At 47.9% G+C, this 14,021-nt stretch overlaps 1 protein-coding gene across 1 annotated transcript; it reads left to right on the top strand.

The window, feature by feature from the left end:
* Positions 1-8: 8 nt before the first annotated feature.
* On the top strand, positions 9-13,178 carry LOC146894194 (all-trans-retinol 13,14-reductase-like). Its single transcript, XM_087907127.1, has 12 exons — positions 9-257; positions 2,415-2,597; positions 2,925-3,166; positions 4,075-4,276; positions 5,337-5,534; positions 7,119-7,238; positions 8,239-8,377; positions 8,652-8,761; positions 8,840-8,873; positions 11,240-11,372; positions 11,534-11,693; positions 11,941-13,178. The coding sequence occupies exons 1-12, from the start codon at positions 89-91 to the stop codon at positions 12,078-12,080; spliced, it is 1,830 nt and encodes a 609-aa protein (XP_087763253.1). The 5' UTR covers positions 9-88; the 3' UTR covers positions 12,081-13,178.
* Positions 13,179-14,021: the final 843 nt, after the last annotated feature.

Genomic DNA, 14,021 nt, shown 5'->3' with positions numbered 1-14,021 from the left:
TCTAAGGAAAAACGAGCGGGGCGGAGCTTCGGGCATAAATACGGAGCTCAGACAGAGAGGACGGGTTATTTCAAGCTCAGGCTGCAAGATGTGGCTCACCGTGCTACTGCTGGCCGTGCTGCTGCTGGCGGGTCTCCGCAGGGTTTACGTGGGACTCTTCAGGGGAAACTCACCGAACCCCTTCGCCGAGGACGTCAAGCGGCCACCTGAACCCCTTGTGACCGACAAGGAGGCTAGGAAGAAGGTTCTTAAACAAGGTCAGCTGGAGGGACTGTGGGTTCCGGGACTGCTCTCGGGCCTTCAGCTCATGCTGGACAATGACCTGTCTGCCCATTAGAAAAGTTCTGGGAAAACTCACTTTAACACCGAAGCTCCACGTCTTAGTATTCTTTGCTCCTGAAGGTTTGGGTGTGGGCACTACCCTTTGCACGCCAAGATATTGCCATAACCTAGACCCAGCCAGCACTTCCAGTTGGAATCTCTTCAGATAACAGCTGTCACATATTAAGAGACCTTTCACCTACTTGGTTCTAGAACCAACTTTTTCGTATGCTCCTGTGTAAACTCAAGTAATGGGAAGCAGCACAGAAAAATTGTCCAACAAGTGGTTTGACAAGCAAAGTGTAGTACAAGTTCTTAGGATTGAAGCTTGATTATAAAATTGGGGAGATGTCATCCTGACATCTGTAAAACAGGAGTAGTCTTGCTCCCAAGGTTTTTGATTTTTGTGAAAGGTCTCACTTTTGGATCAGAACTGGCTTCAAACTCACCATTAAGCCCAGGCACAAACTTGGAGCAGCCCTTCTGCTTCTACCTGCAGGATGATGGGATTACAAGCAGGTAACAATATGGCCAGTATTCGAGATCCTCAAGGAGTTTTGGAGCTCGGCATAGTGGTGCAAACGAGCAATTCCACTGGACTACACAATGAGACCCTGTCTAAACAAACACCAAAAAACCAAAACACTCAAATGCAAAACATTCAAAAGACAAACAAGTATCTCTTGTTTGACCTTCAGAAGACTCTTGCTTGTAAACTTTAGCCTAGGCTACCTGAATTCAGTATTTCCTGGGGACTGACCATGTATTCCTAATCCTTCTGTGTCTACTTCCTAAGGTGTACTAATCCAGGTATTTTATTATTGTTATTGTTTGTGCATTTGAAGAGGGACAAAGATCTCATACTTGTAGCCCAGGCTAACTTAGAACTTGCTATGTAAGCCAACTGTACGTCAAATTAACAATGACATACAGTTATTAACTCCTGCCATCAGAAAGAGATTACAGATGGTGGGGTTACAGGTGTGAGCCACCATGGCCTGAGCAATGAATTTCTTGGGGGGGACACTGTCCCTCGATGTAGCCCACGCTGTACTGGAACTTTCTATATAGACCAGGCTGGCCTTGAATCACTGAGACTCTTCTTCCTCTACCTCTGAGTGCTGGGACTAAAGTTGAGAGCCACTGCATCTGCCCTGGGCAGTGATTTTTAATGAACAGATGTTTCTGGACCTAGTGGCACATTCCTGGAATCCCATGCTGGGGAGGAAAGACAGGTGGATCTCTACACAGGGAGTTCAGGCCCTTTAGGGCTACACACTGAAAGCCTGTCTCCAGAAAACCCACATCAACGAGTCACGGAAGGGAAAGGAAGAAAGGGGAAATGAAGGACGAGAGCAGGAGAAAACAAACTCAGGTCTTGTGTTGGACAAGCTTTCTAGCTGGTTCTGTCAGGTGACTGCCACACCAGTGGCCTTTGTGAGGTTGTGCTGTGACTCTCAGAGTAATAGCCGTGAGCAGCCCTGCCAGCCCCAGCTCCATTGGCATTCATAGACCTTGCTCTTCCAGAGAAGCCCAGTTCCCAGAGCCCCCAGCACAGGCTCCTCCCTCCCCGTGTTCTTTTCTTTCCGTGCTCGCATTCACAGAAATGTCTGCACTTAGGTTACACTGCCTGTGCTCTTGCCCTCTTTCCGGTTTTTTCTACAGTAGTCAGCTGCTTCCTACTTTCTTTGAAAGTTATGAAAATCCCCAGGTACGTAGTAGGGTTATGACCCATCTCATCACAGTTTAATCTGCCTGCCTGGTCCTGAGTCTTTTCTGGTAATATATTTTGAGCCATATTAATCAAGAGTTCTCTGCTAAAGTGCCCTAGACAGGGGTCTGTCTCTCTCTCTCTGTCCTGTTTTGACACTGGATCTAATGAGCCCAGGCTGTCCTGCAGCTCATCTGTGTAACTGAGGATGACCTTGAACTCCTAGCCCACCTCCCAAGTGCTGGAATCGCAGCAGTGCACCAGCCTGCCCAGCTTGCCTTAGAGGTTTCTCACATAGTATAAGCTAGAGAGGTCCCCTCTGGCTCCTCTGCCTCCCTGCTCTTGTCTGAGAAGCCCACCCTCTGTCTCCTCCCCTCTCCAGCATTCTCAGCCAGCCGAGTACCAGAGAGGTTGGATGCCGTGGTGATTGGCAGTGGCATTGGGGGTCTGGCCTCAGCTGCGATTCTGGCTAAAGCTGGCAAAAGAGTCCTTGTCCTGGAGCAACATACCAAGGCAGGGGGCTGCTGTCATACCTTCAGGGAAAATGGCCTTGAATTTGACACTGGTAAGGCTTGTGTGGGAAAGGGTTGGGAGGTTGGCTCTGTCTTTGGGAGCATAGGAAAGGGCACTATGGGGTGACATTGGGTATGCACAATGCAATAATGCGGGGTCACCTATATGTTTTCGAGGTCCCAGCTTCTTTCTGGGCATCTCCATTTTTGTCCAGCCTGGCAAGTATTGGGTGGTATATATTCTGGTAGATTCCTATAAAATGGGTGGCAGTCATATCTGAGCATGAACTTAGCCAGGCAGGGTAACCTCTTACTTACTTGGCACATTTCCAGGGACCAATCCTTTTATCTATGTACCTCTTCTTTCTCCCTCCCAACAGGAATCCATTATATTGGACTCATGCGCGAAGGCAACATTGGCCGTTTTATCTTGGACCAGATCACTGAAGGGCAGCTGGACTGGGCACCCACCGCCTCTCCTTATGACCTGATGATACTAGAAGGGCCCGGTGGCCGAAAGGAGTTCCCCATGTACAGTGGGAGCAAAGAGTACATCCAGGGCCTTAAGGAGAAGTTCCCCAAGGAGGAAGCTGTCATTGACAAGTACATGGAGCTAGTTAAGGTAGCATGAACCACAATCAGCATCCACAGTTCATTCCTAACAAGACTGACTGTTTCATTGGTGAAGGACCTGGTTGGGAGGAACTGAGGTGGGGAGGCAGGCAGGAAGGACTGGTCATGTCTGTCCTAAATGCAGTGTACACTTGTATATGCCTGTGCCCTGCCTGGCTCTTCAGCTGCCACCCTCACGCTGGCCTCTAGGCGGCACCCCTGGGCAGTCAGGCTTTGAGGAAGTTAGATGTCCTCTGAGAGGAGCCAGACTCTTGGTAGTTTCGTAATTTTTGACATAGAGTCCCTAGTGTAGCGCTGGTTGGCCTGGAACTCACAGAGATCCACCTGCCTCTGCTGGGTATATGCCATCACAGCTGGCTTCTGGACCGGGGTATTTGGAAGGAATTTGAGGGCAGGAGATGTGGCTCATGCTTCGCATGTACAAAACTCTAAATAAGTTCCTGAGCACCGCATAAACTGAGCAAGATGGTAATCCTAACATTCAGGAGGTATGAGCAGGGGCATTCGTAGTTCAAGGTCACAGGGATATCTGGGACTCTATATATATATAAAATAAAAAACTACAGTTATTTTTTGAAGTGGAGAAGGAAGGGCAAGTACAGACTCATAGTGGGAATGTTGTTGTTGTTGTCGTCATTGCTGTTTTTGTTGTTGTTGTTGTGTTGCGATGCGGAAGACAGTCTTGCTATACAGTCCTGACTTGGGTGTCAGTGTATGGCTCTGGTTTCCCTTGAACTCAAAGTAATTCTCCTGCCTTACCATCTCAACTGTTGGAATCACAAGCCTGAGCCACCATGCCTGCTCAACTTAAATTAGACATGAGTATGTGTTTCCGTCTATAGGAGTGGTGTCAGCCTACAGGGGCTCCAGAGACTCCCCCTACCCTTTCTTCCCCAGATGGTGGCCTGTGGAGCCTCCCATGCCATCCTACTGAAGTTCCTCCCATTGCCCTTGACTCAGCTCCTCAACAAGTTCGGGCTGCTGACTCGTTTCTCTCCCTTCTGCCAAGCATCTGCCCAGAGCCTGGCCGAGGTCCTGCAGCAGCTCGGGGCTTCCCCTGAGCTCCAGGCTGTTCTCAGCTACATCTTCTTCACTTACGGTGGGTGGCTACTGGCCCAGGCTCTTCTAAGCTGCTGGTCTCTCAGCTTTTGGTCTTTCTTCCCCATCTGCCTGGCAGAGAAGTAATCATAGACCCAGGCCTACTGGAGTTTGTGGATGAGGGCTGAGAAGTCTGACCTTTGGTGGACTCTGGTAGAAATTATTGTTATTTTATTATTATTATTATTTCTTCTCTTCCTCCTCCTCCTTTTTAGAAAAGACTTATTTATTATATATACAGAGTTCTTCCTGCATGTGCACCTGCACACCAGAGAGGGCACCAGATCTCATTATAGATGACCGTGACCCACTGTCAAGGTGCTGGGAATGAACTCAGGGCCTCTGGAAGAGCAGCTGGTGCTCTTAACTGCTGAGCCATCTCTCCAGCTCAGAAATTCTTTTTTATAAACGTTCTAGATTTCCTTTTCTTCTTCTCCTGTTTATCTTTCCTTCTGCTCTCCCGCTTTTCTTTCTCTCTTTCCTTTTTGATACACGGTCTACCAGGCAAGCTGTGAGCTCTTGCAGTGAAGGGTGTCCTTAAATCCCGATCCTTCTGCCTCCACCTCCCAGTGCTAGGATTATAGCTATGTGCCGCTAAGCCTGGTTTTGTGGTGCTGGAGAGCACACCCAGGCCTTCCTGCATGCTAGGAAAGCACCCTGCTAATTGAGCTACATCCTCAGTGCATTTTCTCCTCCACATCGCTCATCCTCTGAGACAGGTTCTGACTTTGTTCACGCTGGTCTGGAACTCTCTGTGGGCTCGTCTGGCTTTGCTTCACTCATCCTTCCCTTTTAGCTGTGAGGCTGAGAAGGTGACACTGCTCAAGGGCGAATGTTCTCTGTAGCCATCAGTGTCAGGGACTTCCTTGGTCTCTGCAGGATAGTGTTTCCAGGGAGTGTATTTATTTTCCCACTAAGCCCAAAATTTGCTCTGGGCCTTTGGGAGCATTGGATCCTGGAATGCACTCACGTGGCCTTTTATAGGAGCCCTGTTTCTTCCAGAATGGTGCCAAGTGACCACTCTTGCCTGCTTATCATTCCATTCCTTCTTTATTCTGTAGGAACAACCCCCAGCCACACCACCTTTTCAATGCATGCTCTGATAATTGACCACTACATACAAGGTGCATATTACCCCCGAGGAGGTTCCAGTGAGATTGCCTTCCATACCATCCCATTGATTCAGCGTGCCGGGGGCGCTGTCCTCACCAGGGCCACCGTGCAGGGTGTGCTGCTGGACTCTGCTGGGAGAGCCTGTGGTAAGAGCCCTGCACTGAGCTGTGGGGTCACTGGGCTGGGGTGAAAGGGACCTGATGTCTCTCTATAGGTGAAGCAGCCTGTGCATTCAGGGTAAGATCCTGGGGTCTAGGCTGGTGAGACAGTGGATAAATATTCCAGCCACTACGCCTGATGATCTCAGTTTGAGTCCCACAGCCTGCATGTTGGAAGGAGAGAATTGGCCCTGTAAGTTGTCCTCTGAGCTCCACATGGGGGCTGCAGCACCCTGACCAGCACACTGAATAAAGTTAGATATAAAACTGTTACAACAGGTCACGATTGACAGAAAGGTTTTGTGAGAATGGCCAGAGATTGAGGTTGGACACAGAGGCTACAGCAGACCACAGAAACTCTTGTGATTCATGAAGTTTGATTTATGGGAGCACTGAGGATGTAGAACTTGGCAGCAGTGAAGGAGGGCCATTGTTCTTGGGATGGGAGCACTTGGCTCTGGATAAGCAAGACCTTATGGATGGGTAATAAGAACTAGAGATGGCCAACACAGAAGCATTTGAGGGATGGGCTGAGTTTGGATGCATGGGGCCTCCTTTGCTCAGAGAAACTTTTAGGTTTGAGATGGGTGGGCCTAGGAGACATTTGTCTGTAGTGTGGCTATAGACAGAACTAATATTTTGAGGCGGGGTGTTAAGTGGTCAGAGAAGTCCTCAATTTGCTCTATAGTGGAGGCTGCCCTTTGTCCTGGTTGTCCTGCTTCTTCCTCCTAAATGCTAGGATTACAGGCATATGTCACCAGGCCATGGCTACAGCTACAGCTCTGAGAGAAATGCATTTCATGCTTTCCTGGATTTTGTTTTATGGAGGATAGCGATGCAGTGAACCTAGGGGCTCACACACGCCAGACAAGTGGGGTACCACTGAGTTATATCCCAACCCTTACTTAAGTGAGTTATTTTTCTGTTGGAACAGAGGCTGTGCTTTAATCTGTTGCTGTTTTAGCCAGCAAACGTGGCTCCATAGTTCTGGTCCACTTACTGACAGTAGCCCAGCTCCTCAGTCCACGGCCTGTGGGAATTCCGTTCCTGCAGGCACTGGCTATGTCATTGCTGAATTTTAATGAGACTCTGGTGTCAAAGGCTAGGGTGAAAATGTACTAGCTCAGAGAGGCTGAGTAGCTAGCTGGCCTTCTCTCTGCTGGCTTCTCCAAAAGAGAACGTCCTTCTGCTCTGTCAAAACAAAAGAAGCAATGCTAAGCTAAGTCCCTCCCTTCCCCTCTCCATGTGCCTATCATCTTACAGACACCCATGAATCTGGGATTACTTTCTGTCAACTAATTCAGCCTCTAGACACAAGATTGATTTTATTTAAATAGTGCAAATTCAAACTTGGGGTTCAGTGTGAATAAATTTCACACCACTTAAAGAGATATGAAGAAGCAGATTAAGCACAGCTTCTGTGCCAACAGAAAAACAACTCACTGAAGGGCTGGGATGTAACTCACTGGTACAGCACTTGTCTGGCGTGTGTGAGCCCCTAGGTTCACTGCACCCCTATCCTTCTCTTCTTCAGGAGCTCACAGAAGCTCAGCCATATTCTTGTGTCTACAGGTGTCAGTGTGAAGAAGGGACACGAGCTGGTGAACATCTATTGCCCCGTCGTCATCTCCAATGCAGGAGTGTTCAATACCTACCAGCACTTAGTGCCAGAGAGTGTCCGCTGTCTGCCCGGTAAAAGGCTGGTCCTCTGAACTGGTGTTCAACTTGGAGCTTATAACTCGGTATAAGTGATGCTCGTCCTCTTGTTGGGCCTCCCTCTGGCTATCTGTCTCTGCTCTCTGTAACCAGCACCATCACATATACATTTGGGGAACTCAGAACCGCACAGGTGAAGGGCCCTTCACAGAGGCAATGGCAGAGCTCTGAGGACCCAGTTATGTCTGTTGCATATATGTAGGCTGTAGAATTCAAGCTGAGAATCCAATGCCTGTATATTTGCCTTCCCCTGCCTGAGAAACTGGGACTCTAAGAGAAAAGGACTCTCGAAAGGAAGGAGAGGGCTGGGGATGAAACTCAACTGATTAGTGAACTTGCCTAGCATGCATCAAGCCCTGGGTTTGATCCTCACAAACAGGCAGGATAGCTGTGGGGGATTTGGCAGTAAACCTCACAAGGCAAGTGGAGACAGGATGATGAAATATTTAAGTTCATCCTTAGCTATGTGAGACCCTGCCTCAAAGTGCAACAATGGCCGCTGTTATCGCAAAGGAAAAAGCAAAAAAAAAAAAAAGTACTTGCTGCTAAATCTGGTGATCTGAGTTAGATCCCCAAGTGGAAGAAGAAAACCAAGTTGTCCGCCAACTCCTCCCCTCACATCTGGACACACACTTGTCCATGTGCACCTACAGTTTCTAAAGTGGGGGGAAATGAGACAGTCTGATCGTCCAGAGGTGCTGTGAATTAGCTATGTGGAAGGCAGTACCTATGGCCAATGGTGCATGGAGCAGAGCTGACAGAGGAGGAAAGAATCTGAGACTGATTGCCACTGACAGAAAGAGCAGGTCCCTGCCAGGATCCTGTAGAAAGAGCTGTAAAATGCTAGGTCTCTGTGGATGCTGGCAGCTGAGCAGCAAGCTGCAGGTCAGAAAGGGAGTATCCTGAGGCTGTCCTGGCAGGAGGAGCTGTCTGGCCACAGCTCCTGCAATGCAGTCCTCACTGGCTCCCTCTACAGATGTGAAGAAGCAGCTGGCGATGATAAGGCCTGGCATGAGCATGCTCTCAGTTTTCATCTGCCTGAGAGGAACCAAGGAGGACCTGAAGCTTCAGTCCACCAACTACTATGTTTATTTTGACACGGACATGGACAGAGCGTAAGATGGGAGGGGTGGGAAGACTGATGACTCTGGGCCTCCACCCTTGGGACCAGGCTTCCACCCTTGACATGGTTCTAGGAGTCGCAGTAGGATGTGTGTTGAGGGAGCAGGTGCACGGTCCCCAGTGAACTTCCAGAAAGGATTTTCATGCCAAAACTGTGTCTCTTCCACCCCATGGGGAGTTTCTGGAAGTGAACCATCTTCTGGGTGCTGCTGGTGGCTTCAGAGGAAAACGGCCTAGAGATTGGCAGTCACACCACCTCATTTACAGGATGGACTGCTACATCTCTATGCCCAAGGAAAAGGCTCCAGAACACATTCCCCTTCTTTTCATTGCCTTCCCATCAACCAAGGACCCAACCTGGGAGGACCGATTTCCAGGTAGGGTTTTACATCTTGGGGAGTTGGGTGTGGGTGAAGGCAGGACCAGGCAGCAGGATCATGGCCTTATACCTGCAGATCGATCCACAATGACTGTGCTGGTACCCATGGCTGTAGTATGAGGGGGCCGGCTTGTTGGGGTTTCTGTCTCTCCCAGTACCCCAACAGCCGGCAAGCAACAAAGAAAATCACACACAAGACTCCATAAGGTTATAAACTGATTGGCTCATTAGGTCAGGCTTCTTGTTAACTCTTATAACTTATATTAACCCATTATTCTCATCTATGTTAGCCATAATGGCTCCGTACCTTTCTCTGCTGGGCAAGTTACATGCTGCCTCTTCGGTGGTCTGTACAGGAGTGGCGAGAGAGCTTCCTGTGTCCCAGAAAACTCCCAGTCTCTTTGCTCCACCCCTACTTCCTGTCTGGCTTTCCCGCCTATACTGCCTGCCTGGCCAATCAGTGTTTTATTAAAATATGATTGACAGAATACAGACAATTCTCCCACACCATTTCCCTCTTTTTTTTTAAACAAAAGAAAATACCCATAGTCCATTTGTTGGGAATGTGGGCGTAGTATTTCAGGCTACTTCCTGCTGGTTGGGGGCGCTGATGATCTTATGGGGACCTAAAGAAAATTTAGAGTTATAATCAAGTCCTGACTGGAGTATCCTGTGAGACCTGATCATCTCAGGCAGCGCCTTGAATCCGTTCTGTATGTAGAACTCAGACATCTGGGCCATCTGTTCCTACCGGAGATTGCTCAGGTGGTCTCCCTTGGCCAAAGATGAGTTTTCTTAACTCTGAATAAATCCAGAGGCTCTCATTTTCTGTGGAAACACAAGCAAAATCTCTTCTCCAAAGTAACAAACCTTTTGACTTCAGTTTTGAAGCCAAGGTATTTTCAAAATGTCTATCTTGGATTAATTCTGCAGCATTTATAAACAAAAGTCTTTTAGCAGTTGTTGCTCCTTCCTCAGCAATCAAACAATTTAAAGAGAGCATAATAGCATACAGTATGAAGATTCTCTGTGCATTTTCCATCTTTATGTGGCTTTATTTTAACCTCTATTTCTTTTATTTTTACTTTTACTTTTTGAGACAGGATCTTTGTATATCTTTGTCCTGGAATAACACTGTAGACCAGGCTGTCTTTGAACTCACAGAGATCCTCCTGCCTCCCCAGTGCTGGGATTAAAGGTGTATGCTACCACACCTTGAACTCACAGAGATCTGTCTCTGCCTCCCAGGCATTGGGATTAAAGGCGTGTACTACCACACCTTGAGGTCACAGAGGTCAATCTACCTCGACCCCTTGAAGTCACAGAGGTCAATATGCCTCTGCCTCCCAGGCATTGGGATTAAAGGTGTGTACCACCACACCCAACTACTCTCTTTCTTTCCTTTTAACTTTAAGAACTTTAACTTTTAGCCTGCATATACACACTGTAAACCATTTAGAGGTTTTCTTCCTCTTTGAATCTCTCTTTACTGTATATTTTTCTTTTTCTGACCATATGAGTCTTTAATTTACTAAGCAATATGGAGAGCCGTGGCTTTGACGGCTAGATCCAGCTCATTCCTTAGCTTTCCAGCCTCAAGGCTGAGGTACCAGCCAGAGCTGTGTTTACTGCCACAACTCTATGGCGTTTCAAGGTCCTTGCTAGCAAGCAAGCCATAGCATTCTGCTCACAGACCACATTCAGTCGGACTGCCTGCCTGAAAGAGTCAGAGATTGCCTTGGCAGGACAGCCCAGAAAGCCGACATTTTAAAACAGCACAGCTTTTTTCCTGCTACAGCTTAAAACCGAAAAGCATGCGTTCAGCTTTTCATCAACACCGTTTAAGTGTTTCGTGGCAGGACCTCTTAATGAGCTGCAAGGTTTTGCAGCTAAAGCTGAGTCAGGAAGCCTCTCTTAGATGAGAACATTTGCTTGCTTCTAGCAAGCAGAGCAGACCCGAGAAATTGCTGCTACCAAGAAACCATGCATAATGCTGTTATTTTGTCCTAGAATTACTTCCCAAGCTGTCTCAGGCTTTATGTGGATACAGTTGTCCACACGTTGGCGCCATATGTAACATGTGGGCCGGCTTGTTGGGGTTTCTGTCCCGCCCAGTACCCCAACAAGCCAGCAAGTCCCAAGGAAAATCACACGGAGTCTACATCAGGTTATAAACTGATTGGCTCATTAGGTCAGGCTTCTTGTTAACTCTTATAACTTATATTAACCCATTATTCTCATCTATGTTAGCCATAATGGCTCCGTACCTTTCTCTGCTGGGCAAGTTACATGCTGCCTCTTCGGTGGTCTGTACAGGAGTGGCGAGAGAGCTTCCTGTGTCCCAGAAAACTCCCAGTCTCTTTGCTCCACCCCTACTTCCTGTCTGGCTTTCCCGCCTATACTGCCTGCCTGGCCAATCAGTGTTTTATTAAAATATGATTGACAGAATACAGACAATTCTCCCACACCACATGGCCTTCGAGTGGTTTGAGGAATGGCAGAAGGAACCAAAGGGCAAGCGGGGTGCTGATTATGAGACCCTCAAAAACGCCTTTGTGGAAGCCTCTATGTCCGTGGTCATGAAACTGTTCCCACAGCTGGAGGGCAAGGTAGGGGCTGTCGTTCACAATGCTGGAGATGAAAACACACCCCTTGACTGTTTGTCTTTTCCTGGGTTCAGAGGTAAAGCAGAGGTAACAGAGTTCAGAGGGAGGGTCAGGCCCTGTCAAATTCCCTTGTTCACCTTTGCCCTGCCCTTTTGCCTCCTCAGGTGGACAGCGTGATTGGAGGATCCCCACTCACCAACCAGTACTATCTGGTTGCTCCCCGAGGTGCTCTTTATGGGGCTGACCATGACCTGGCTCGTCTGCATCCTTATATGATGGCTTCCCTAAGAGCCCAAACCCCCATCCCCAACCTCTACCTGACAGGTACATTGCCTCCCTTTGCCAGAATCTGGGCTTCCCTGACACAATCTTTGGTTCCCATCCTCAAACCCCACTGTCCCCTTTGGCTCCCATACCTGGAGCTGGGCTACCTTGGCTGACTACAGTCCTGGGGTCTATCTGAAGCTGTCTATCTTTGGGTGACCCTGAAATGGAGGGATGAACACTAGAACCGTGGATTGCCCATCTTCATGTGGGTAGACATTCATGGGCCACTGCTTTTGCTTTCCAGGCCAAGATATCTTCACGTGTGGGCTGGTAGGGGCCCTACAAGGGGCCTTGCTGTGCAGCAGTGCCATCCTGAAGAGGAACCTGTACTCAGATCTGCAGGCTCTTGGCTCGAAGGTCCAGGCACAAAAGAAGATGAAGTAGCCCATTCAGAGCTAAGCCAGAGAATGGCACCTCCCCAACTTCTTTCTCATGGTGTCCTTCTGCAGAAATTCCTTGTGCATAGATTCCAAACCACTTTGCTTCTGATACCTGCTGCAAATCGAGTTCTCGTCTGCACCTTGCATTTCTACTTAAGGCCTAGTGTGGGCTGCACAGTTTTGCTGTCTCAGGATGAAGAATGCTCCCATGCCTCCCCCACACCCAGCACTGAGCAAGGGTCAAACACTCAGAACCCCTGAAGGTGTTGGCTATTGGAGTTGTTGGTGCAGTTCTGCCTGAAGCTTTTTGCTCTCCCCACTCTAGTAATGTGCTGCTCCCTCTGTCAAAGGGCAGGGTCACTAGCGTTGGTTAGGGGTGACCACTCTCTAAGTGAGCCAAGGGGCTCTCGGCCTTCAGCTTTGTCCTCTGATGAAGCAGCCAGGAGGAGCATTCCAATCCGAGACAGACCAAGAGACACCACTGCACCAGCAAAATCACCCATACATCAGCCCGCTGAGATCTTGACTACAGAGTGTCCAGCCTGGCAGGAAGGGGATGAGAATGGAGACGTTGGGTCTGAATACAGGAAACCCAATGTGCACTGAGCCTAATGTTGACATTTGTAGTTGCTGGCACATATTAAAGGCTGAGTATTGTTTTCCAAAATGCTTGGAATCAGAATTCCTTCAGATTTTGTATATTTGCATATATATGAGAAAACTTGGTGAATGGGATCCCGGAGTAAAGTCAATTTCATCTGTTTCATATACCTGGATGAGGAACAACAATTTAAGTAATAATTTTAAACTTGTGAGCATTGTATGATTTGTCATGTGAGTTCCTGCTATTATAAACCTGCTTTGGGCTCTAGAATAGGGATTCTCCACCTATATGAAACAGAGGAAAGTGGGTGAAAGTTTAAAACCTTTCACTCAGGCTAACAGGCACCAATTTTAGCTCATGTAAGTATCGTATTAATACATGCAGTTTTTCAATGCATTGAAATCTGATGTTCATTTTGGTTTCTATTCTATAACGACATGAAACTCCACTGAGATGCACTTGCAGCTCAGTATAATAAACAGGAAAATACTTATTATACCACAGTAAGCTTTAAAAAAAAACAAAATTAAGCCATTACAGTTAAGTTACAGAAAGGCGAAAATACAACACAGACTAGCAGTGGCAATCTACTCATTGGGTACAGAAAACAAGGAAAATAATTACAATGTTCAGTCATATACTTAACATGATTGTCTGAATTAAATTCCTATCACAGTGTGAGGAGGCCCCCTTCATGGGTGTTTGCTGTGTTCTGCATGCTGAGGAGTTTCTCAAACCTGCTTTTCTCAGCTAAAATTCTTAGAGTCACAGCTGAGCAGGGAACTAAAGAACTGAGAGTCACTATGATGGACTTAGATTAAACCTCAACATCTCTGCCACTTTCCCTTGTTTTTTGAGAGAGGCTCTCACTGTGTAAGGCTGGCTCCCTGGAACTTGGTATTCTAGACCAGGCTGGCCTTAAACTCAGAGATCCTCCTGCCTTTGCCTCCTGAGTGCTGGGTTTTAAGGCTTCCTTCACCACGCCTGACTCTACAGCTGTCTTAGGGAAATGCCAAACTGAACCTTCCTAGCAAGACTTTAAGAGAAAACTGAATCAGAGCCGGGGGCCGGGTAAAACCCTTCCTCGTTGGAATGGCTCAGAACATGTGCAGAGCACGCCAGGCCCTGGAGAAGACAGTAGAGTGAGCGTCACCACCAGGGGAGTTCTCCAGAGCACAGAGCTCCGTCTCCATGGAAAACACCTTAGCACGTTTAGTTAGCTGTTTGGTCCAGAAGCGGCTTCTATGATCCATAGCAGAAAACAAACTATTAGCATCTATGACAAGCAGGTTCCCATTAGGAAACTGCCCTTCAGCAAGCTGAGCAGGAAAGCAAGCTCAG

Source organism: Myodes glareolus, chromosome 6 (genome assembly GCF_982192425.1).
Source record: "Myodes glareolus chromosome 6, mMyoGla1.1, whole genome shotgun sequence".
Taxonomy (NCBI): domain Eukaryota; kingdom Metazoa; phylum Chordata; class Mammalia; order Rodentia; family Cricetidae; genus Myodes; species Myodes glareolus.
This window is presented reverse-complemented; position numbering and strand designations above follow the sequence as displayed.

What these genes read in the sequence shown, in the direction of transcription:
- LOC146894194 (XM_087907127.1), top strand. Translation starts at nt 89, where the DNA reads ATGTGGCTCACCGTGCTACTGCTGGCCGTGCTGCTGCTGGCGGGTCTC. An exon ending in CTGGGAGGACCGATTTCCAG is followed by an intron (nt 8,762 to 8,839) that starts GTAGGGTTTTAC and finishes TTATACCTGCAG; the next exon opens with ATCGATCCACAATGACTGTG. An exon ending in ACTGTGCTGGTACCCATGGC is followed by an intron (nt 8,874 to 11,239) that starts TGTAGTATGAGG and finishes ACACCACATGGC; the next exon opens with CTTCGAGTGGTTTGAGGAAT.